General features: G+C 42.5%; 1 protein-coding gene across 1 annotated transcript in view; it reads right to left on the reverse strand.

Moving 5' to 3' along the window:
- GALNT9 (polypeptide N-acetylgalactosaminyltransferase 9) overlaps nt 1-20672 on the reverse strand; it is a 161217-nt gene extending 140545 nt beyond the window's left edge. The window contains exon 1 of the mRNA XM_063351229.1: nt 20074-20672. Coding sequence (XP_063207299.1) covers nt 20074-20314 — 241 coding nt within the window. The 5' untranslated portion in view covers nt 20315-20672. The remainder of the gene's footprint in view (nt 1-20073) is intronic.
- Nucleotides 20673-26815: the final 6143 nt, after the last annotated feature.

Genomic DNA, 26815 nt, shown 5'->3' on the forward strand with positions numbered 1-26815 from the left:
CTTTTTAATTGGAAGAAATACTGTGTTTTTATGTACAGATATCTAATATCAAAAGTAATTGCTTTTATAGAATACTCATTTGGAGCTGGTTTCCCCTTGAGATGAGAAAATGTATTCTAATTACAACAGATAATTCAGGAGGAGATAAACAGATTGATGACTGGAAGGACCAAGAAATAGGAGCTATACAGACCACTGGAGATGAAGATAAAAGCTCATTTGTGAGGTAGGACACTGATCCCAAGCCTACAGATAATAAGAGAAATGCCAGAGTTTTGTCAGAGGCTTGATATAAACAGACAATTTCCTAAAGAGCAAGGATCCTTAAACAAGGGAGCTCTATGGGATATATTTTTCAACTCAAATTTTGACTAACAAAAAAAAACCCCTACCCCTTATGCATAATTTTAAATTATACATGTGTGATTCTGGTTTGTTTTTTTTTTTTTTTAATTTTCATTTTAATGATCAAAAAGATCATTCACAGAGAAAGACCAGTTTGTTTTCTTTAAGTAAATAACAGATGCCAAGATTCTTCTAGAAGTTTTAAAATCCCAGATGACTTGTGGTTTGTGCTGGTGAAACATATAAAATGGATTTTTCTCTTCAGGGCTTTGGAGGAAAGCCAGAAAACTCCTCCTGTGGTGATGGCATAAATCTGGAGTTGGGAGAGGGGGAGCTGAAATGTTGGTGTAGCTGCCGGGCTGCTGATATTAAAAGGAGACAAAAATCTGAGTGTCATCAGTTTGGTATCTGGCCTCTGGCAGTAGCCAATACCTGAGGCTTCAGAGGAAATGGAACACAAGTCATAAAGCACTTGGCCAATTAAACTCTGCACAGTCCCTGGAAGCAGAGCTCCCTTCTGAACCCCATGGGCAGGTAACTAAAGCCCTGAAGCATAATATTAGATTACCCTCATTATCTTAACTCAGACAGGTAGAAATAGGGCTTAAAACTACCCAGTGCCCGTTAAAAGCCCAGCCACTAATACTGGATTCAATGGCCTCCTGCAGCAATGAATTCTCTGGTACTGTCGCAGTCAGAGTGTCACTGACTCACATCAAATGGATCGTCTGTATCAATATATTAGATTTTCTTGAATTTTTCCAGGGAAACAGAGGTGAGAACTCCAGGGGAAAGTGATCATTAAAATGATAACAGAACCATTCTAGAGAAAGGGAAAGGGAGATCTCCTAGAAAAGCTCCAAGGTGCAAGCGATAAAACTTTGGGGCTGTCTAATTAGATTGCGGAACAAGCTGCTCCAAGCCCAGTTAAAGGGCTTTCATTTCATAAGTGAGGAAAAGATCTTTTGGGGAAAAAAGAAAAAAGAAAAAAAAAAAAAGGAGTTTGCTTGTGTGAATCAGAGCTAGGGAAGGGAAGCGGCGGACCATTGCGGGAAGGGAGTTCTGACCCAAGCTCTGACAGGACGGAGCCAACAGCTGGAAAGATGCTGTTGGATACAACGACATTTTCTTGCACCTACAGAGCTGACTGCACATCTCTACTATTAAAAATACCCCTTTGATTTCTGATGCAATTCTGGATGAGAAATCCCTGACTGGCCTATTCTCAGACCAGCTCGACTACAGCAGTAAATCCCACAGGGTTAAGTTCCATAAGGAAGAAATTACCTTTAAATACAAGGAACCTAAAAAAAGCATATCTAACTTTAAATCCTATGCAGGGTTGTACTACTCTAGACTCTATTGTGCTGATATTAAAGTCTCAACCAACCAAAGGCTCTATGACATCTGACATTGCCAAGCCCGCCTAATTACTTCCTTTCAGCCGAGGTTTCAGTCAGGCACGCCTGGGACTCCACTCCGTCTCAGAGGGATCGTGTCCAAGACTGAGCAAGCCTCTTCTCTCCTTGCTCAAGGGTGAGCGCTCGACAAGGGCCAGACAAGCCCATCTCCTGCAGCATCATTTTGCAATCACGCTCTACATTATTTGCAGACATTCATATGCCTCCCTGCTCATTTACCTAAACAGTCTGCTATTAAATTAAACTAACATAATCACACAGGCAGCTTTCCCAATAATGAAGTCGCATACAACACTTGCCATTTGTATGACTGAAAAGCTGCCGGTTGTTCAACCCATTTTACCCAGCAGAGGATGAGAGCATTAAACCCAGCCGTAGTAGCTGCTGGAACTCAAAATCACATCATGCTTGAAAGTAGGATCTCAATTTTCTACAGCTGTGAAATTAGTCACCAAGTCCACCTCTGGCAATGCAACTACAATAAAGAGATAACATTAACACCTACAGACCTGCTGGCTATGTCCACTGTTCTCCCGTCCATGCTCCAAGAGTCACTGCCTGGTGCTTTTGTTGGCCATGAGAGAATCAAATGATCTGAAAAGGTCCCCAGTTTTACGAGAGCAGTGCTTCTTCTCTATCTGCTGCCTCTCAATGTTATCATTAGGCAATTTTCCTTGGGAATAGATGGTAGAAGAGATCAGCTGCCATTGAGGACATGAGATTTTGAATATTTCCACCAGATCTCTTCAAGGGCCCACACCTGAAAATCAGTTAATTTGGATATCGGTTTTCACAGGAGCCAGAAAGAGCCTTGATTCCTCCATTTTTCTTTCAGTCTGATGTTGCCTTATAGGCTCTTTAAAGGTGGCATACTTTTCTTTTGCATCATTACACAGCAATATTGATGGCTGGCTTTAAAACATACTCATTCTCCTGACAGACTGCCTATTTTACATCTGTAGATATGTGTATTTCTTGAACTGTGTTTGTGTGCTTCTTTTTCAGGCACATCTTTGACACCTCTCAGGGAGTTTGGCTTGGAAATTTGGTTTCAGATAGAACTTGCATCTCTGCTTTTCCTCCCTTCACTTTATTTTCATATCTCATGTCAACATACACTACAGCTGTGCCTTGGCTTGTCAATGCCAGGCTGCAGTGCCTCCCGTCCATCAACCTTTTAATACACAGATGATTTCATTTTATACCAGCAGGACATGTCAAAAATTATCTCAAAGCCAAACACAGGACACATTTGAACAGCAAAAATACAGCCCAGAATCCATGCTTACGAGTCAACAATTTACGGCAGTTTTGAAGCTACAGTGGTTGAAGAAAGTTACTATGTTCTAATTGGTGAGATAAATTGGCAGGCACATTTATAGCAGATCTATTAGGGGACGTGCCACAACTAAAGGTCTGATTCTCTCCTGCTCATAGAGGAGGAGTAGGAGTAGGAGGAGTCCACGGTGCTGAGAATCATAATCGGTTTTGAAGTGCTTTGCTATTATTTAAAGAAATGTTGAGTCTGTATTTGGCTTTGGCTCTAGAGAGTAAAGTGTTCCCTTTCGAAATTCAGAAAAGAAAACCTATGGAGAAATGACGGACACAATGTCACACAGATACCTTATAACATACAATTAATCAGGGATTTATCAGGGAAAAATAAAAAGAATTAGGTAGCATATTCTCAGGAGGAAGCAAATCAAAGGATGAGATAGTTTTGCAAAAGCAAGGAGAAATGAGGATAAATAGCAATTGTCAATAAATTTGAGAAAATAAAGATATAATGTTAGGGAAAAAATATTGGCACAATATTTTATTTAAAAGCGGTAATAAAAACATTGCTTACTTTGATTTCTGCCCTTTCTGGTTTATTGTTGATATAAAGACAAATTGACTCAGACTTCCAGGAGCAGGAAAGCTACGATCCACTGTTACAGGCACTTTAAAATACAGCACTGCTATAATACCTGATTCATTATTAACAAGATTGGCTTCATCGCGTGTTGGTATTTTTATGAATTGACTGTGACCTAGGGCTAGCTGAGGCCCTGACAAACTCACTGCAAGACAAAGTGGGCTTTTTTGACAAAGGCGGGGGTGTGTGTGTGTGCATTTGCTAACAACATACTACTACGATCCACCTACAGAGCACGTTTAAAGCTATCACAGGCATATAGAATTCGGATCATATATAAAGACAATGGCCATGCTTTTGAACTTGTGGATCAGACTCCTCCAATTTACCTTCCTAATGCTACTGACTGCAATAATACTTACCTGATTTCCACCAAGGCAATGTAAAAAGAAATTCAAGTTTTCAGAGACACATTTTTTCTTCAAGCTTTCCTTTACTTTATGCAGAAATTCCATAAAAGAATGAATGTTCCCGTCCCCTGATGTGTCTCAGGTTTGTACTTATGACTACATTATGAGATGTTAAATTACACAGTAAAGAGAGAAATGAAGACAGTGATAGAAGGTGTCTCTATACAGAATAAGATGCTTCAGTGAAGAGACAGGTATGAATCAGAATCTGAATTTCAGAAAACCAAGATCTGAGTTTACAGCTTGGACTCATCACTCCTCAAGGACAGAAGGCAGACGTGCCACCCGGCCGCACTTGAACTTCAGGTCAGACCCACGCTTCCCATAAGCAGAAAGCGCTTTCCAGCGCCAAATGGTCCCAGTGCAAGCCAATGCTGAGCCCCCTGGGCCATGAAGGGGATGTGATGAGATGAGCAGCAAAGCATGCTTCACGCTGCCTAGCAAAGAGCAGCATAGGATCATTTCTCTGCTTCTCGCATAATTTAATTATTCAGTCACTACTGAAAGGCAATGAGACAGGCTAGTGGGACCCAAGTCTGGCATTTTAGGAAGCTGAAAGTAAAGGAGGCTCTCCTGCAGCTCTGGTGTAGCGTCAGGGAAATTTCATGTTGCTCTAGTTACTAACTGAAGTAAGCAGGAAAGCAGAGAAAAAACGCGTTAACATATTGCCAATTAACAGAGCAAGCAGAGGAATTCCAAGCAAAGATCTGAGTCTGGTTCCTTTAAAAGCTAAGAATTTGATTTTCATGTTTGTTTTTAAATGAGTAAAAATCCCATTTGTCGTCTATACGATGTTTAGCCTGATTTGCTAAGAAAAAACAGTTTGCAGGATCATGCTGTCTGCATTTGTCTATCAGTCTGCTTCCCTCTCTCATACCCTCCCCTCACCTCTGCTCGTTAGATTTTGAGGACCATGTCTAATTTCAGCCAAAGCTTGGCAGACAGTCAGAGGTCTCCAAAAATTACATTTCTGCAAGTGTCACACAAGTCGACATCTGTGAAGAAAGTGGCATTAAAACGTTCCTGCTGAGAGAAGAGGTTCAGTGAAAGATCAACTACAAGAGACCTGTTGGGGCTATTAGAGACCACCCAAGAATTCACCTTTAGGATACCAACCCACAAGAAAGCCAGCTTTCTTGCTTTTCCCGCTCAAGGACCTAAACACTTATTTTTAGGATTAATTGTGGTAATTACTGGATGTCTAGGTCTGTTGGATGTCTGGCTGTTATTTATATCATTGATTAACAATATCCCGAGGTAAGATGCTGCACAGACTAGTCTGGACTCAGACCTCCTCGGTTAAATGGAGGACACAGACAAGGGGAGGGGATGAAAAAATGGAGAGAGATGGGCTGGCACCACAGCTAAAGAGGAAAGCAAAGGCACACCTGGAAATGAAGCCCACGTTTTGCAGTTCAGCAGCTCTAAGTATTTTCTCAAAAGCCAGCACTGAAGCTGCTCCTTTAGCCCTCAGTTCCCGTTTCTGTGAGCTCACACACGCTTCTTGTCAGGTGTTAGCAGCAATGATGAGAACCAGGTTAAGAGATAAAACAGTATGCTTTTTGGTCACAGATTAGTAGATTCCTAATGAAATAACGAGGTATGTCTGTGATCCCATTTAAAACTATTTTCCCTGTAAAGAGGCCATGTTAAAGAAAATTCACGTGGAAATGGCTGACTCACTAAATTAGCACTTCTTCCCTTAGGAAGGGAGAGACGGAGACTTAGAGCTGAGGAACCTTGACAGCAGGATACACCACTCCATGCAACTCTGCCTGCTTCCCCTGGCATTTACTAAGAAATTAATCCTTCCAATTGTTTATAGCAAGGGTGCTTTTCCCTCCCTACCTTTGAAAGGAATATAAAGCAAGGTATGATCCCAAATCCACACAGCCTCATCAGCAGAGTATCAAACAAAACCTTTTTGTTGTTGGGGGTTTTTTGTTTTGTTTTGTTTTTAAACAGGAAATTTGTCAGTTCAGTATCTGTCAAAATGGTTTGGAAAATAATCAACCTCTACTTTCCCAACCATATGCTGAGACACTCGTATCTAGCATAGAGAAGCCATGGACATGCAATATCACCAGTCAGACAGATTAGAGGCCTCTTCTTCCAGTTCAGAGACAAAACCAAAAGATCATACGCTGACTTCTTTCTCTAAAATAAAATTCTATCCACAAATATCCAGTTTTGTTTTCTGGTAGTACAGTGTACAGAGGATATCTCAGCCTACCATCACACAGAGCATCACCAGGTCACGTCTAATTGGTGTTGATGCCGCATTAGCTATCCTGTCCTTTGGGCCCAATCCTGATCTTGCTACTACAGTGCCATAAGTAGGCTATGTAGGAGATGGCTTTCATCACTTGAAATTCTGGTCCAGAATAGTTGTCAACAATCTACGTTAACATGAATTGTCAAACTGTTGTACATCGTGCTGCAATGGGGAACTCCACCTCTCCTTAGGGCTAGAGCACTCCTAGCGTGACTCATGCACGGACCCCGATTCCAGTTCACTAATCCCACGCTTACCTCATCAACTATAAACAGCTTTAATAAGAAGAATTTTACGAAGTATTTCACTGGTCTCATTCTTCCACAACCTCCACTGTGCCTCTAAAAAAGCAGTATTTTTTCTTCAGCTTCTTGTCAGTATGATTAAAGGCTGAGAGATGCCTAAACAAGTTGTCCTGTAACATATGCAGAAGTGCCCTCTGCAAGGACCAATGCCTTCTCTGAGGGCCGCGTCACTCAGCCTGCGCCCGTTGGCATGCCGGGCTGCACCATCCCAGCTTCTAAGTTAGGCCACGTCTTTGTTCTGTCATTAATATTTCTCCTGTATTTCTGCATATCTTCTGTTCACTCTTCTCGCTGTGCAAGGAAGACTTAAAAATCTCACTTTGTGAGCTTTTTCATGTGTGACAGAAAGAGGGAGACAAAGAATCCAGTTATTAGGCAGATCAGGTTCAGAATGAATCGGAGAAGAAATACTTAATTCCCTGACCTCATCTAAGAGGGCCCTCTGTGGCCTGGCTTAGGGTTCTGCAGGCCTGAGACGGGAACGTGGCTGTGCACATGGGAACCATACCAAGCTGACTCGTTCAGAAAACAGGTTTTACATATAACCCCACTGGATACTAGCATTGTAAAAGACACTTCCGTTCCAGAATTAATTTTCTGTTGAATGAAAATGCATTGAGCCAGATGGATCTTTTTCAGAAGGAGGATCAGGCTGGCACAGGTCTAAAACCAAAGATTATTGGTTTTGTGTATTCAAAGCCGGAGTAGCTGAGAGCAAAGTGTCCAATACAGGTACTGACGTGTTTAGGTGTACTCCTAAAGGAGTATCCCAGGAAGGATATATGGAGCGAGTTTGGCAAGTATTGAATTGAAGAAAGATGGAAAATTTCTAATTAATACTTGCAAATCTTCTCATTGCTCCCTACAGTACTAGCTGTAAATAAACGAAGGACATCCCTTGAGAGAGCTGCAAACTCTAGTATATGCAAAAGATCATCAAAAAGTGGGAAAAAAGACTGGTCACCAGGAAGAAACACACAAGCAGGCTCCAGCGGAGTCTTTGGCTGCCCACGTCCCTGTGACGGTGCTGGAAGTCAGAAGCCTAAATCTGCAGGCTTGGATTCTGGGGATTCTTCATGTGACACAGAAATTATATAACAGAACTACCAAAAAAGTGTAGTTTCCAAACCCAAGGTTAACACAGGCTAACACCTAAACCACTCAACCACTCATTTTTCCAAGCCAATCCCACTCATTACTTGCGTAAGTTGCAGGCACCAACTATTTCAGCAATTAGGCAGCTTAGTATTAGGTTGTTTAATAACATGATCAGCTCACTCTTACCTCATACTCCACTCCCATCTGTTACATGGAGCCACCTGTAATCTATCATCATGTTTTAGGATTAACAGCTCTGTGCAGCAAAATCTGTTTTTCGTATTAGAGGTGTGAACAGTACCTAGTCTCTGCTCAGCACCTCCAGCGCAGTGCTTGTAACACAACCACCGCAGGAACACGTAAGCCCCACTGGCCAGCTGACACCAGCACAACGGGTATCAGCATCCTTCATCAGCAGGTTTGTGCTTCTGGTAGTCACCAATGGGACTGAGTTTCGCAGATGTAAAATTGTGCAGTTATCACTAGCCTCATTTTCCACAGGGCCGGATGACTAGAAATCTGCTTTACAAGGAATCTGTAAAATGATTGCAAATTTTAATCCTGAGGAAGACTAACCTTTGGGTTATACAATGCTATTTCAATTGGGGATATTTTTAGTCTTATCACTGCCTTTGGTTCAGTACGCACAGGGAAGAATACCACCAATCTTTTCTACAACATAAGGCTTGCTTGAAAATGGGTTAATATAACAAAAAAATGCATTTTTATTTACAAAAGCTTCACATCCTAGAGGCGTATGAGAGCTGTAGAAAAAATAAATTCAATTTCTAAAAGGGCAGTAAGGCCCCATTGCCAAATAAAATACAAAACCAGCATAAAGAATCCAAATGAAAAACAACCAATTAACCCTATCACCCCACCAAAAATGCCACAGAGACAAAATGAGAAGCAAACTTCTCTAGCATTTCAGGAGAGGGCTTTCCAGCTGTCATGGTGGATACCTTCCAAGAAAAACAAGCTCCTGTGCAACAAAGTCCCTTTTTCTCTGCAAATGGTTCGGCAGTACCTTGGCTGGGACGCCAGTCTGGGCTCTGGCAAACAGGAATTGGAGACTCTGTGTGACCTTGCATAAGTTCCAGTTTTTGATGCCTTCCAAAGTACTCAAACAAACTGAGGACGACTCCTAGGTCCTAGCACCTGGGGTCCAACCTGAGCAAGGACCTGCTCTCCCTGCAGGAAGAGATCGACCCTTTGGCTGAGGCTCGGGATGAGGCTAGTCAACAGAGGATGCTGAAAAGTCAGGAATAAGAAGTCCCATTCTTGCTTTCGAGTCTGAAAACATTTGGCCACATAAGACCAGCAGCTCTAAAGAATGCTGCACTGGTCTTGTTCTTCACCTGAAGAGGAAAGGGAAAGTTATATGATCCTCCTTTTATTTTTATTTTTTAAACAACATACTAGCCATTGAAGCATTCAGCTAGGATACAGATAACCCATGCACATTTAATTGTGTACGCACAATAGAAACACTTATGCAATCAAATCTTGAGGAAAAGTCTAGTTTTGGTTCCCAGTTGGACCCTCTCAGTTACACACTGATTTGCCCAGAGATGTCAAACTGAGACAAAAATTATCACAGGCAGAAGCAGATCTCAAAGGTCAAAAGTGAAGGGCTTCTACCCTGCAGGCACTGGCCGAGGGATGGGGGAGCTACGTCCATGGAGCACAGGCAGTACCTGAGGCATGGGGGGTCGTGCCCAGCAGCATATGTAACACACAGGGTGTGAGAAGAGGATTCAGTTTTGCTCCGTGGTAGGTAGATAGTACTGTGCAGTGTTGTGGAAACAGATAAATCAATCTCTGAACAAAGTTTGCTCAGATACCACGAGCAAGGCAGCCACAACAAGGCTGCTAATCCGACCTCCTGGTCTGTGTACTTCTTTTTGCAAAATGCAAACTGGAGTCAAACAGCGCAAACACAGAAGCAATCAAAGACCCCAGTAGTGGGGGTCAGAGGCAGAAACACAAAGCTCACCAGATCTATACCAGAGAGGGGAATCACTACAAAACCTTCAACAAGGAAGGATCCTGTTCCCAACCATACTAAAATAGTACAAGGACACAGCATGAATTCATCCTTTCTACTACATACACATCATAACTAGCAAATACACCGTTCATCCTGTGGCACAAGTACCTTCATTTGGCCAAATTTACTGCTGGAGTTGCTGTGCTGGTAACTACTGGCTGTGCTGATCCTTCTGGATCAACAGCACAGATGAATTTAGGCAACTGACTTCAACAGAACTAAGTGCATAGGTGAGCTGAGGAAAATTTGGATCATTGCTGCAGGCATAAAAACCTATTTGAGCAAGTTACCCCATCCGCCCAGCATATCTGTCACTGGCCACACAGTACACTGCTGACAGCAGAGCAGGGCTTGGCAGGAGCTGCGGTCTGCGTAGAAAGCAATGTCAAATTTGTACCTGACTTAGATTCCCAACTAAACACCACTGCTGACTGTATCACAGACGTGGTTTTTATCAGTTCTCCTCAGGAACAAAAACTAGTACCACACTGGTAATCCCACAGCGACCAGCTCTGTGCTTCCTGAGTCTATGAAGTCTATGACAGAGGATACCCCTCACAGCTATCTCTGTATAGTCACAGCCTACGTGAACCTCTGTAGGTAGGTACTTGCGTTTCATGGTATCTGAATATTTAAAGAACTTCACAGAAGAGAGAGAACTGGCAGGATCCATTTTCTTCCCTGATCAGTTTATCAGACATTAAAGCCTAGTTGGGAGATCTTTCATGCTGCTTGTACCAAGCGGCGATTCAAATGCAACTCTAGCAAACCTGGTTTGAATCATGCCTTATAAAGTAGGTAAGACCCTTACACTAGCGAGCACTTATTCTCATGAGTACTCCAGTAAAAGCAAGTGGATTGCCTGTATAAGGAGCTCTGAAATGTAAGTACAAGGTAGATAATTGAGTTCCATGGCTGCCTTTTGCCTACACAGGCTCAGATTTTCTCCACTCCTTCCTGCCACAGCTAATTGCCTGAAGAGGGGAAAACAGTGGTTCATACGGCCATGGAATTGTCATCCTGGAGCAGAGTCCAGTGGCACACAGCTAACAAAGGCCTTTACATTAGCAGCTTCTTTCTACAGACTTGTCTTAGCCTTGCAGAGAGGAAGGAGGCATCGGGCATGGTTTTTGCCAGTGCTACACCATTTTACAGTGGCTATTCAACCCCAGGGAGATACTGGCATTGCAGCAGCCTCTTAGGCATTTGCTCTAACATTTAGCCCAGGAGGTTAAGATTGAAGCAAATGCACTACAGAATCCAGAGCCCCAACATGTTCCTTTATATTTTAGGCATATTTCATCCACTGAGTTTGGGTTATTTAGATGTGATTTCTAAATGATGCTGTGAAATAGGTAACTGTTACGGTTTGAGGAACACACAACAATTTATTGTCATTTAGACAATTATTCTATCACCCGATGACCACTCCCCACCCGGGAAGGGGAATCGAGGAGAAACAAGGAAACCCGAGGATTGAAATATAAACAGATTTAATAGAATAATACTAAATGATTAACATCAATAATACTAAAGAACCAGTATTGATCCTGATCCCAATACAGAATATACAAGGATTATACTCAGGCAATTCTATCATAGGAAGCCGGGCACTCCCAGCAGTGGGCAGCAAACGTCAGACACTGCGAGCGCTGTGGCTTTGGGAGGAAGGGAAAGGCTCAGGGCTCCAGCACAGGGTCAAGAAGTCCTCAGGATCGTAGCCATCATAGAAAACTCCTCAGCAAACTTTCTAATTTATATTGAATGTGACGTTCATGGCATGAAATAAATCCCGTTGGCAGCCTGGGTCAAGTGCCCGGGTCTCGCTCCTCCTCATCCCCACACCTGGCGAGCTCGAAAATACTGAGACCTTGAAAGCCACATCCCATAGCTGGCTATAAAGTAAATATTTTCACAAATTCAGACACTAGAGTCTTCCAAAAGTACAGTTTTCCCAAGCATTAGAAGAGACTTTACCAAAAAGTAAAATTACAGAAAGCAAAATTAGTCCCGTGTCACTCAAACCAGGACAGTAACCCTCTCCTGTAGCTTTCTGACACCAAATACCTCTGCCTGACAGAGCCATTTTTAAGTAGCAGTGCTTAGACAAGCTGTTTCGAAAACCTTTTCCTTGGTTTAGTTTTCTCAATCATTGCCCATTCTCCCAAGATGACATGCAAATTACAGCTCAAGTATTAAATGTATAAATCAGACTGTGGTGGCAAGTGAAAGGGCTTCTAAAGAATGGCTCCATGGGAGGCGGTGCAATGCTTAAAATATTCAGAAACCTATATTCCCACCTTTTCTAAAACTGTTTTGCTCATTTACTTAGACGACTCTTCAGCACCTGAGAAAACTATGCATCCACACTGCTCATGATGACAAAGCAGAATCAGTCTATTGTGTCCTCAGCTATCTACCCTGCAGCTGCCCTCGGAGTCTCCTCCAAACCCAGTAAATGAAGGACATACTTGAAAAAAGCCACCAAAACCTGTATTAGGCCTTTTGTCATTTGTCAGATATTCCCAGAACTGGCCCTTTTCTACTGTATTGCTTCACTAAGGACTCCCCTCACTGAGAATACAAAACAACTCACGGCCCCAGGCTCATCCTTGGCTTGCGAGAGCCCTCAGAACAAGTCACCCAAGTGAAGTACAGGGAGAGGCAGGCAGCCACACCTGCTTCACCAGACAGCTTTGCAAGGCTGGGCAGAATGCACACAGAGTAGTTTAATCTGATGGCGAATAGCAAGAGGGTTACTTTATCCTGAGGACATCCATTTCTTTCTCTTGCTACAAGACCAAAAAACTTGTCTAGAGACATCGAAGCAAGTCCTCTGAGCTCACGTTTCAGCAAGATGACATAAGAGACATAATCAAATGAGCACTCACAATTATTCAAAAATGAAATGGCCAGACAAATGCAGTAATAGGGGTAGGAAACTGGTGTGAGAGCTCCTCTGGATGTTCTACTGGATTTCCCACAGAAAGTAGTGCTGCACTGTCTTTCCATGCATAGGAATGAGTCCAAGTTAGCTAAACCACGTGAAATAAAAAGCGAGTACAAAGACCCAGAGAAGTGCAAGCCCACTTCCCTCACCCTGGGAGGAGAATGTCAAACAGAGGGATAAGAAAGCAGCACTCAGCCCCAAAATAACACTTCCCTGGACATCTACAGACTTGCATATACACACACAGCTCACTCCATTTAGACCTACACCAGATCACAGGCGTGACATCACTTCACCAAGCCAGCTGGTGAAACTCAGTTTGAAGAAAGGGCCGTTTTGCCACAAATAGTAATCCCATCCTCAATTCTCTCTGTTTTAGAGGATCTCTTGTTGATGCAAATGAAGGCCCTTTCCTATTGCTTCAGAGTTAAAAAAAACAAGGCCGGAGAAGTCTTACAGATTTTCCACGTCACAATCTTGTACGCTACCAGTGCAGATACTGTGGGCAACGAAAGAAGACAGGACAGAAATTAGAGGTAAGCCAACATTGAAAAGAGGAAGCCTACCAAGCTTTGAAGTCATCACCAGGTGAAATTCTGTACTCTCCAGCGTACTGGAGAGTCTGCAATTAAGAACTCAAAAGCCTAGCAGATTAGACTGAGTGAGAAATAAAGCACAGAACAAAGATTGTCACCTTCTTCCCCAGCAGTACCACCATGCCTTTAAACTCAAAGTAACCCCAGCTAAACAAGAGGACCTGAGACCAAGTTGCATCATGCTGCTCCGTGATTACTCCCCTTCTGTTCCATAAGTCAAGGAAATCTTGTCTCAGGATGGAGCCTTGCTACCAGTAATTTTTATGCTCTTCTTACGGCCTACAGGACTTGCTGAGTAACCAGCAAGTGTCAGTTTTGAAGACAAGCTACAGTGCAACTATCTGGGAAACCTGGATACTCCAGAACACCTGAAAGGATAAAAACTATAGGGCAGAAAGACAATTTTTAATCTGTTTCCATCTGCTGTGCAGCCTGAGAAATGGGTTTTACCTCTGCCTACAAGGATTTCACATATTCACAGCCATTTCCATGGCACAATAGCTATGAGTTTTAGGAAAAGCAAACACAAGTCATATATACATCCAATTAGCACCTGGCTGCTTTAGCTCTGTGCTCTCAGGAAAAGATGACTTTGGGTCAGTAGGAGGATCTCTATCTGGTTTTCATTCTCAGAAGCCAAAGTTCTCTTATTTCAGAGGACAGTTTTGATCAATAGGACTACGAGAAGGTCGGAAGCTGCCCTGCTGTCATTGGCTTTCTTCCTTCCTGTTATCCAGAACATCACAGGCTCTTTTTCTTTTCTTTTCCCCTTTCAGTTTGTTAGTTTAAAATAATAGATGGAAATAACTACCAAGTGAAACCCCACAAATAATAACAATAATAAAAAAGTATGCCACGTATATTGAGAAAGAGAGACTGAGTACCCATTAGTAAGGTTAGAGAGGGGCATTAATAAAAGGAAGATTTGTTAAACATGACTCATTTCTTTTCCTTCCTTTCATAAATCTTATTATTTCCTTGGAGAACAGCCATGCATTCAGTGGCTGGAACTGCATTCTTAAATGATGCTCTTGGTTTAACTACTACCTGCCTGCATTTACTTAAATAGTCAAATAAACAAACCAAACCACCCTAAACTCACAAAACAACCCTACCTCCCCCTATCAAGAGTATTAAGTTAAAGCCAAGTTTTCTAATCCTCTAAACCTGTATGATCGTCATAGATGTGCAACAACCACGCTGTAGCTCTTCACTAGAAAGATGACAGACCCATATTTGCTTTTCCAACTCCAGCCACATCTACAAAGAAATGGAAAGAAACTGAACTGGAAAGAAACTGAACTGGAATACCTCCTAAAAAGGCAACAAAACCAACATCAGTCAACGATTTTCTTTCCACCTCTGTAAACATTGCTTTTAATCCTATATAGTACAAATGATTCAAGTTCTACACAAAAAAAATGAGTCAATGATAAAATTACCACATGATTTTTCTGTCAAAATAAGCTTTCTTCCCAGCTACAAATGCAAAAAGTAGAAACATTACAAAACAAACTAGTTACCAGTATATGAAACACAGAGTAGAGGGAGAGACTTTGAAATCACTGATGTGCTGCTGGAATGGAGATATATTTTTTGTATTTGCCAATATTTTGAAGAGTTGAATGCAATTTTGCCCATTTTACAAAAGAGATTTACCCTCTTTTTTCTACCAAACTTTTAGACCTTTTCTTCCTAAAGTATTTAAATAGAGTAATACTATTTTGAATATTATGTTATATTTTCATAGGGGTTATCCAAACATCGACTCATGATGTTTTCTTCCCCTGTTTGGGGGAATAAAGCTTGGCCTTCCTGAAATCGTTGATTATGAGTTTCCTTAGCTCCATAAATCAGGACTAACATAGCTAAAGCCAACGTGAAGTGGGAATCAGTCTTTTGGGCTTGACCATCACGCTGCAATACAGAAGGTCAGGCCTGTAACAATGTTCACTCACCTAAGCTTGAGTAACTGATCCAGAACAATTGACAACGCTTATTATATGTTGCGTGGTAAACAGATAAATGCAGCCTAACTTAAAAATAAAAGAAAAAGGAAACATAGTTGGTATTTTCCACTCCTGCCTTCACTAGGCCCAACCCTGCATTTCTTTAAAAAATCCTCAAAATAAGACCACATGAAGAAGCTTCTCACCAGTACAAGGAAAGCACATGGCCGAGAGCAGGCCCCACAAATAAGTTGATACTTTTAGAGACAATTATGTGCTATGATGCATGTTAGCATCAGACCACAATCAAATTAAATAGAAATAGTTATAACGTAAGAATCTGTATGCAGGTACGAGAAGGCACAGTTACATTAATGTAAGGCTGGCAGTCACACTTCATCTTCCCCCACGCACATGGGGCTTTACCTCTCTTCTCTGCAAAGGAATTACTCTTCAACTGAAAGTTGCCAGCTGTAAAAGCTTATTTTTGACAAATCTGATGTGGACATTCGCGTGATTCATTCGCAGCCTGTTCCCAGCCCTTATGGAAATTTGGAACCATTTTCAACCAGTTCCAAGCCTATGAAGAATAAACTGTCCTTTTAAAAATACTACTGTACCTTTTAAGTATGCAGATTGCCAGGCTGAATTTTAAATGCAATCACTTTGCTTCCAGCACACTCTAAAAATCAGGAGTCACAGTCTGCATGAATCAGTCCTCTGCACCTAGGACCTGCTATTTCCATCATCTCAAGCCTGTGTGCTGCAATTACGTGAATTGTCCACTTTTTTCCCCAGCCTCCTCTATGAAATGCGTATGCAATATAAAACCCATTTATCATACTGGAAATTGCTCTTGTATTTAATCTTCCCGAAGACAGCAAAATCAAATTATGATGTGTAAAGAATGATAATCTGCCAAATTCAAGGGAATACTCCAAACTTATCCCTCCACGTCTGCAACAGAACAGGTCAAAGAGGTCTAATGTAGAAGACATGGATAGGAAGACATGTTGTGAGCATACATAATGAGAAGATGAAAACTCTCCTAATCTTTGCAGATTGAATGAAATCTAATTACATGCTGTATTGATTGTTGTGTATTACTGAAAGAGACAGTGAAAAGGGAAAAAGGCAATTACAGTGAAATTGTAGTCTGACCCTTCAATTGCTTTTGGCATGAAAGGTTATGCTCTATTCGGGGCATCAAAAATTCTTTATCCTCTATGGTAAATCATTAGCAACAGACTCAGATGCAAAACTGATTAGGAGAAAAATTCAGTCAATTAATTCTTTTTTATTTTTTCCCCTTCACAAAAAATCAAGGCAAAAGAAGAAAATACCAAGTTATTATCACTATGCCATTTCAGGAATTGCTACTAAGTCTATCTGGCATTAGTTCTCTGTTGGCTGACAATAAATCATATTCAACAATAGAAATACCATAGTAAACATGAAAAAAAATATAGAGATTGATGAACTAGATCTAGAATAACTCAGTTTTTCAAAATAAATGTTATACCCAAAGTCAAATATTAAGAGGTAATATAAAATTTCACTAAGGAAATTCCACAGACAAGTTTCATTGCTTTGCTTTCCTTTTGCCGCTCCATCCGTTTACTTCCACCAAAACCAGCAGCAGCTGAGCGTAAAGAAAGCTTTCAAAAATACTATTTTTCTAAGTTGATAGAAAACCAAAGCACGAGCCAACTGAAAACTATTGTTTGGGTGTGTGTGTGCATGACTCTGCAGGGAATCATGGCAATTCTCATTCATTCTATTCTAAAAATTCTTGTTCTGCCAAAGATAATTGCAAGGACCAGATTTCTACTGACTTTCATGCATGGTCCTCTGCGTCCTACACACACCTCCACAGGCACTGAATGCACAGTTTTTATTCACACTGAAAAGTTAATGAGTTCTCTAGTGATCCGTTTTAGGTTGCCTCTTGATACACTTGCAACATTACTGCTTGTGTTTATTTTTCTTTGCAGAATGTACGCTTTCAAATAACTTTTCTTTGATTACATGAAAACAAATAAGTGGGACAGAAACAAAATTCTGTATGGCTGCAGCTGCAGGGCTGGTCTCTCACTGAAGTGCCTTTCTACTGCACTGGATCTTCAGTAGAGTCCCCAGCAAACCCAGGTAAGGTCTTGCCAGTTAGGGACTAATCCAAATAGAAGAGAAAAATGAAATAAAAGAAAACTGAGACTTTATTACCAAAAATATAAGACACTTAATAGGTGGCTCTAAATTTGCTGATCTCAAAATAGAAAGAACCAAGAGCAGAAATTTTAAATAGTGATCTGGACAGACCCACTGTAACAGTAATATTGAGCTGGACTCAAACTCCTGGTGCTTGCAGGAGTTCTGGGTATGCAAGGAATTCATATGCCTTCCGAATAAAATCTGTCTACCCACGTCTGTCTCTCCCTATAAAAGTGACCTTGACCCACCTCATTAAAAGTACCATCCAAGAAGGCCTCAGATGGCTCTCTAACCTTGTGATAAAGCAGTATACAGGACAACGTCTGAGAAACCTCGCGCTGCATTAGGATGAAACTGCACAGCTCCAGAGCAGACGGGATGCTTCTGTTATACCAGTCTTTCCGTGAGACACGGTAGAGCACTGTCACGGACAGGCTCCCTTGAATCTCAATGCTGCCAGAGCAGCGTTATGCCCATTAATGGCATAAGTAATGAGTCATGATATTAAAACCGGAATACCAGTGAGCTAAACCCAAACACAGATGCTTGATCCTGATTTCACTTACAGCGATGCAACTCTGATGATGTCAGTGGAACACCTCCTAATTTTTAGGACTTTTCAGTTTTGTTGCCACAGGATGGGGAAAAAAAAGAAAGAAAAAAAAAGTAGAAAGTGACAAAGTATCTTTTCACAATGATGACGGACTCATTAATCTGTGTTGATGTACCACTCTGTAATAAAAAAACCAACTGGATCAGAGAGAAATTGAAGGGAAACGAATAAGAAATTTGAATAGCTCAGCTTGAAAAACTTTCTGTTATTTTCCTGTGTAAGAACTTTCAAGAAGAAACTGCCTATAGTGTTTATTGTGACCTGAAGAAGCAACATAACATATAAGTTCAAGTAATTTCACTGTGAAGTTCCGTATCCAGTGAACCAAATCAAAGAAGATGAAGAAAAAAGTCTCCGAAACAGAGGATTACTTTACAGAGAACTTCCTGTTTACTGTGAAGCCACAGTCCTTACACGCCGTGGTGCCTGCCCAGTACACCAAGGACTCCTGCTGATTCTCCAGGGGATGCTATGCTGGGAGGAACCCAGAGCAGGTAAATCCTACACAGTCTCACCCATGAACAACACCAAGAACAAATCCATTCGGGCCAAAAGACACATTCAGTTGAGCTGCGATGGATATAGCTCGGGGGCTGATCGAATTTATTTTGGGAACTCTGTGGCTTTGTTAAATTTGAGAGGAGGATTTCCCTCTTAAATCCTACATTCTTCAAAGCTTCTCCAAAAATATGGTTAGGAAACACAGCTGTTGACACTTTCCTTGTAATTCATGAACGTGTATTTTTGTGACTAACACCCACACTCCACATTCCCCTTCTCTCTTCCCCATTTATACAGATGAGAGCGTAAGGGGATGCCTGTTCTATAACACTTGCTGGCATAGACTGTGTATTACCATAACAGTCTAACCTACTTAGATTTATACAGTCATTCGGAAAGTAGTAATAGGATATATACTTTATCCTAAACCTCCTATTTGTCTGCATTTTGAGACTACGGCAGCCTTTGTTAAATCAATGTTATGAGTAAGATTTTCACAAGCAGCCTAGAAGCACATTTGGTATACTCAAACATATTTACACTGGAAGGTTTATTTGGTGCTAGACACTAAATGTTACATTTATATTATAATTTCATGTAAAAGTTCACTCCTTCAGCTGCTTCTTGTCCAAAGCACTGATGTATTTAATCACACACTTATTTCTTTGATGTTCCACATTTAGAACTTTACAAATTTATGCAAATACAAATGCACTTGTTTTGAAGAATTAGTTTCTATGTGAAATGTTAGTTGTCCTATAACAACTTTTAGGGCTTAGCCTGTTGTAACTACCATGGAAGGGTTCTTTGCTTACCTACCAAGATTTTTCAAGGCTGGTGAACTAGAACGGAGTGTCACAGAAAGAAGTAGTGGATGCTTCCCCTCCTCACCAAAGATAATATCAAATTTAAATGGCAAAGTCATTAAGGAAACATATGGGTGCTATGTTTAAATAGACCCTTAAAAGTACACAACATAAGAACTCAGTAGAATGTTTTTTACGTAGTTACGAGACCAAGTGTATGACTTCCAGCTATAATCTAACAGTGTATTTGCTATCCAAACAGCTACCCATACAGAGTTAATATATCCAGGCAAACTGTAAAACCTGGTACAGTTCATAGGGATGTCCACCAATCCTTAAACTCATGAACTCTGCAGCCTCCTTAACTTTGCATGCATTGAGAAAGTCTTGACTTTGGACCGAGAGTTGGTAGGGAAGGGGCTGAACAAATCCCTCCACCAAAACCCTGCAAGCCACCTCCTTCCCTTTGTTTTCAGCACTTCAGCAGTGGGGTCAGTGCATATTGTGCCCGGACTTCCCTCCCCAGCGGCCAGGCACTTCGGGTGCTCTTCCCCAGTCTGCAGCACCCTCCCAGGACACAGGGCACCAGGGGACCGGTGCTGCGTCCCCTCCCAGCCCTCCGTACCATTTAGCTGATTGTAGACCACTTCCTCCAGGTGGTCCAGGCGCTGCAGGATGGACTCCCTGTCGGCCAGGCTGCCCACCTTGGCGCCGCGGCTCCTGGCCCGGCGGTCCGCGCTCCGGACGATCTGCACCAGCTCCTGGGAGCGGTCCTGGATCCTGCAGTAGACGGAGAAGAGGATGATGCCCACGAAGACCAAGATGTTCACCGTCAACAAAGTTTTGATTTTCCGTGCCACCGCCATGGGAGCCGCCGGCGCGGTGGCGGGGGGCACATCAAGGCGCGGCGGCCGGCGGCCTGGCGGCCACCCGGCGAGGGGGACGCGCCCGGGGCGCGGAGGGGCGCGGAGCGGAGCTGTCCTTCAGCACCGCCGCGCCGCTCCCCGCCCGGCGCCCGCCTTCGCCCCGCGGGGGCCGCGCCGCGGCGGGCTGGGCGGCATGGAGCGGGGGGAGCCGCGCAGGGAGCGCGGGGCGCGGAGCCCAGCCGCTGCTGGCCGCGGAGCCGCCTCTTCTCCTCCTCCGGCGGCTCCCGCTCGCCCGCCCTCGCTCTCCGCCGCCCCAAACGCAGAGCGCCGGTGCGGAGTGACGTGCTCCGGGGGATCTCATCTACACGCACACGGTGGAGCCGCCGTGCCGCGCCGCGCCGCCCCGCCTCGCCCGCGGCTCCCCGCCCCGCAGCCCAGCCCTGCCGGGGGCCGCCGCCCGCCCCCGGGCCCCGCCGCGCAGCCCCGGCACTGGCCGCTGGGTTTCAGCACGACGGATGGGTTGAACGAGCCAGGGGAAGTGCGGGCTCCTCTCCCACGGAAGACACCAGTGGCCATTTTCTCTTCATTACCCACCTAGAGGGTCCTTATCCTGCACCCAAGCATCGCTACAGCCAGGACGAAGACTGTCCTTGCCTATGGGTGCAGCCCCTGGAGGTGAGATGATGCCTCACTGATGGAAATTAACTGAAACAAGTTCAAAGGCTCCCAGCAAGAGGGAGAGCTGGTAACGCACTTGGCTCCGTAGGTTTCCCAACAGCCAAAGTACAACATTGGCTAGTGATCCTGCCTGGAACGGACGTGGCTGGGACCACGTCCACTTGCAAGAAAAGTTCTTGCCAAGCATACAAGAAGTTCTTGCAAACCATACAATACTTTGGGTTGGAAGGGACCTTTAAAGGTCATCTAGTCCAACCCCCCTGCCGTGAGCAGGGATATCTTTAACTACATCAGGTTGCTCAGAGCCCTGACCAACCTGATCTTGAATGTTTCCAGGGATGGGGTATCAACCACCTCTCTGGGCAACCTGTGCCAGTGCCTCACCACCTGCAACATGAAAAATTTCTTCCTTATATCTAGTCTAAATCTACTCTCTTTTAGTTTAAAACCATTATCCCTTGTCCTATTGCAACAGGCCCTGCTAAAAAGTTTGTCCCCTTCTTTCTTACAAGCCCCCTGTAAGCACTGAAAGGCCGCAACAAGGTCTCCCTGGAGCCTTCTCTTCTCCAACCCCAACTCTCTCAGCCTGTCCTCACAGGAGAGGTGTTCCAACCCTCTGATCATTTTTGTGGCTCTCCTCTGGACCCACTCTAACAGGTCCATGGCTTTCCTATCATAGAAACACACACAGGCAGAGAAAAACAACATAGGCCCTTACTCTCAAACACACATCCAGTGACTACTGAAGAATAACCAAGATCTCTAAGCTTGATACCTATGGACATTAAATAAGCCCTTACAGTTGGCAGCTTCTCTATTCACAGTGGTCCTCCTTCGTATACCATCTCACTTAGAGGGTTACATACCATAATATAATCCGGTTTATGGGATTAGTTTTTTCCTTTCATCCTTCCTTCTTGATTTCTGGGGCTGCCAAGCCCAAAATTCAGCAGAAGTTACAATCTCCCTGAATTTACTGTAGCTTGGCAAGGTCTGCTCAGGGTTCCCTGAGGTATGAACTCTCCACTGCTGGCCACCTTCTGACCCTCCTGCTGTTCACCTTCGGCAAGGCCCCTGAGGGTGCAGTTTGCTTGAGAAGACATGTGTTTCTGTCTCAGAGGAATTCTCCCCTTGTCTTTTGGGGATCACCAATGAAACCTGTGTTGGAGGGATCAGCAGCACAGAACAAGCCTAGAGTAGAGTTTCACCATAATCTAATCTTATCCCTGTCAAAAGATGCCACAGATTTCTGTAGTGTCAGACATCTCTTGCAAATAGGCATGTCTCTATAGAAATATATACAGGATTTGATTACTTCCTACAGTACTGTATTCTTAAACGCAAATAATACCAAAATGCAGGGTCACATGTTCTTTCACTGGAGCAGTAGTAAAACTCTCAGTCAGCTGAGCAGAAGCAGCTCAGAACCTGCAATTTTCCAGTGTTTTGATTATTTTAGTAGTATTCTTATGGCAAGTCTGTCATAGCATTACGTTATCCTAGAAAATACCAATTTGGTTTAAGAAAACGTATTGAATTAATGCTCAAGTGCAGCTTATTAGATGTCTCCACAGCATTTAATATATTATAGCAACACCTGCTGGTCTCGATATGGTTAAGAATCTGTTAGATCACTCTTTCCGTTATAAAGTCCAAGTTCACAAGCTGGCTGCAAGAATTCAATTTGGATTCTGACACATGAGCGTGTAGTTTGTCCCAAGAGTTGCAAAACACCTTCGACTGTCTCAGAGAGTTTACCAAGTTCTGATGGGCTTTTTTCCACATCATTGCGGTTTTCAATGAGGTCTTTCAAAACCACGGTTTCATCCATGATTGACATGGGTCAAACAGTTGTTTCCTTTTGCTAAGTAATTGTTCTTAAATGGTCAGTTTAAAACAGTCTACGGTGTGTACAGAAGAACATGAGAATATGCTCACGTGGCTGAAACCTTACCTAACACCATTCAAATAATAGCTAGCTCTTATACATCACTGTTCATTCAGAGATCTCAAAGCAAGTTACAAAAGATACACTATTAGAGCTGAGTGAAGGACGGCAGTAGTGTTTTTGGAAAAATGTCAAGGTCAGAAAATGTATTTTCTTTTTGCATTGGAACAAAACCAAAAAGCTTTAAAATATTTTCACACAAACAGCTTTGAGCTGAAGCCACTGTTCCCTGCCCAAAAGGGTCAGGTTCCAATTTTTCTTCCCTCAGAAAGGCTTATACTGCCAAAAGAAAACTAGATGAAAATCAATATATGCAACATCTGGATTTCAGTGCAAATGCTTTTATTGAAACCATACCAATCAGCTCTGACTGCTGACCCATCTTACAAATGGGGAACATGGGAAGGCACTGGTAACTTGTTCCAAAAGCTAAGGAACAAGCCAGAGGCAATGCCGGGATCCCATTCCAAATCACAAATCCAGTTTCTCTCTCTCTCTCTTTATTACTCGCTTTTATTGATTTTTACTGCTACTCGTCTCCATAGGGCTCATGTTTTCACTGATATCATCCGAGATGGATTAGGAAGCTGCTGTAAAGAAACACCAAGATGCTGTGTATTCAAATGACAGTCTATAGCTGAGCATACTCTTTACACCTCTCCTCTATCACTGTGCTCAGGCAGAATAAACACGTGGATGAAGGACAGCTGGCTGAAGATAAAGATGATGTTAAATAGCCAGAGGTAAAGACTCTAAAAAACCAGTCAGCACTCTAAAATAGCCATCTGTCATAGCCATCTCCCCTAATGTACTAAAGATGCTTTATTGCCTTGGGGCACTTCTGGGCTGCCACTGGACTGTCAAATAGCTAAGGCTGCAATGATAACAGCAGCATAAAAAACCCAAACTTTCCTATTGTCTGAGGCTCTCCTTGAAACTGTGCTTGATCTTGTACAACGTTGATCTTGCAACAGTTATCTTTCTTTCTGTTGACTCTTGGTTACTGCAGAACACTCCATCTTGGCAAAAAGATGTTGATACAGAGGAAAACTTCAGTTGCTTCTGCTTTTACAATCCTGTTCTGCTTAGCTACTGAGGTCAGACACAGTAAATTTCACTTCAAACAACACTGAACTAAAAGATTTTGAGAAGAACCTTTAGTAAAGCATCAGTCTTACAGCCATTATCTGCAGAGCCCATCATGCAACTAGTCAAGGCAACAGACTCCAAGTCAACCTGACCCCAGTTCATTTGGAGCTACTAATCTCAACCAATACAGAGGAACTAGATGTTTTTTCACCAGCTAGTGAAAACTGCAGACTGTGCAGCAACTGAATATGACCAAGACTGCCGTCATCATCTGGACATTTCCCAAGTTCAAGTTTTCCCCAAAAGTGGTCAGAAAAAGTTATAAAAAAAGACCATGTCAGATCTACAAAGTACCATCTCTATAGCAGAACCCTTGCAATCACCATGCCTTCTGTTGTACAGTCCCAGGTTTGGTGGGTACGTACTCAGAATCAATATGAGTTTCTATTTTTTATGAGATGTTTTCTGTTGAATTTCATTTTAATATCCCTAGAAGGAGATGGAGGAATTGACTTGCTGATGAAACAAAACAAGTAAGATTTTACTTTTGGGGAGAGGTAAGAGGAGACGGTGATTGAAAAGCTGATTGAAAGTTTTTTGACTTTTAAAAAGCTTAGGTTGAAAAAAATATTTAATTCAACTTAATAACCATAAAATCATTCCCAACCACTTTTCCAAAAGGACACAAGCCTGATTTACCGTACCTAAAGAGACATACCTTTCTGATCATTCTACTGCACGATATGAGACGTTTGCAAGAATGAATAATGTGTAGAAGGGAAGACTTTGATGTTTAAAGTATTTGAACACTAGCTTTAAAGAATAAAAAACACAGACAAAATATTATGCCAGTGATGATCTGCAATTGTAGATTTCAGCTGCAGTTATTCACACACAATAACATCACCTACCATTTTCCTAATGAAATTCCAACTGCATTTACTAGCCCATCACTTAGAGTTTTAATATAGCCTAATATTTTTCTACTTTTAGTACTTATTTAGAAGAAAACAACAACAAAAACAGACAAAGTCTAAGACCTCTGTTAAATTACCCAGACATACTGAACTGAGGCCCTCATCCTGTTGCAAAGGGGTACTGCAGCCCGTCAAACTGCGATTTAGTATTTGTGCAGCCCCCTTCTTACCATAGTTCCAGCAGACTCTGTAAGAAGATGCTTACATGAAGTTGCATGAAGACTTCTGCAGACGTAGCTAGCAAGTTAGGAGAGAAATAAATAAGGAAGCCTCAACTGTTTCATCCTTGAGATATTTCCAACCAGCATCTTATCTTTTCTGCTGCAGCTTCAGAGAAGACAGCAAGCTAGTATTGTGGTGGCATGAAAAGTCCAATAGTCAAATAATTCCTCTTGCAACAAGACACTGTCAGGTCCCTAAGGCTTCCAATTGCCACTCTGCCCATGTTGATGTAGAGGCTTTGAAGCATGTTTACTGTTGACCAAATGCCTGCTATCGTTAGCATAGAAGAGCTGTGGCCAGGTAAGGCAGAGAGAGGAATCCCCAACCTGGTATCCATCTCACTGCATTAAAAAGGCTGGAAGCCCAAAAGCCATGAGGAATTTCCCATGTAGTGATTCTATGCTGGGAACATTTAGCGCTGGCTCAGAAAGTAAGGGGGTATGGTGACTGGATAGCCCTGAATATAATCAATGTCTACTTTACTTAGAGCAGAATGACAACACAATGTGCTGCGGTTTCAACCAAGATGAATGTGTTTACTTTAGTAAGATGACCTGTCTGCTACCCTTATTACAGAACCAATGCCATAACCGTTTATTAGTGGGGTCACAATTACAGTGTGCAAAGACTCTCATTCATAACCAGCAGACCTACCCAAAGCACTACGCACGACACAGGGATTAAGTATTCACAAGATTAGCCTGGAGGTGCTGAATTTTAACTTCATCTTGAAGATGGTTCTCAATCGAATGAGATGCCTTAAAATCTGAACACGTATTTCAGAAATTATAGAGAGACATATATCCTTTTATTTTTGGCGGTATTAGTCTCATCATTTCACTTATTAAGGTTGCACAGAAGTTTTCTAAATGTAATTTTGGGACACTTCCTTCTAAAACTGCAGCAATTCCCAGTTGCACGTGGGACAGTTCTTCAAATATACAGACTGGGTTATGTTCTAGCACCTGTTGCTGTGACATAAAGAAGCACTACCCGTATATTCCTCATATTGTATTAAAACTACCGGTTGACTCTGCAGAGAGGATTTATAATACACAGCACAATGGCAGGCAGATCTGCTGCTTTCATGCTTGTGATATTGTGCTGATGACCACATTGTAGTAAATAGCATGCAGATAAAACCCAACAATTATCCAAACACGCATTAAAAAACCCAATAAACCTGTCATTGTAAAAACAGAATATAAATAACTGCCAAGACTAAAATATTCAACCCACACGCTTACATTTTACAAAGCTCTAATTTACAAACATTACAGCTCTCACCAATTTTAATGAGTTGAGCACCTACCTTTTTCAAATCCAACTGCGCAGTCCTCTATCCATTTTCTGTTATTATCTCCTACTGTAATTTCAGAATAGGGGCTTGTTTGCTAAGAGACGATTATCACCATTCACCATGATCAAAGACTATTTGCGTGGTCTTAGATTTACTCCATGCAACAACAGAAAAAACCCAAAACCTTGAGGACCCCATCTCCCACAAAGGCAGAGAGGCTCGGTCCATCTGTGCCTCCAAAGGGGAAGGTGGTGGGAACCTGCCTGACAGCTGCTGCACTGGGACCC

Source organism: Chroicocephalus ridibundus, chromosome 13, assembly GCF_963924245.1.
Source record: "Chroicocephalus ridibundus chromosome 13, bChrRid1.1, whole genome shotgun sequence".
NCBI classification, from domain to species: domain Eukaryota; kingdom Metazoa; phylum Chordata; class Aves; order Charadriiformes; family Laridae; genus Chroicocephalus; species Chroicocephalus ridibundus.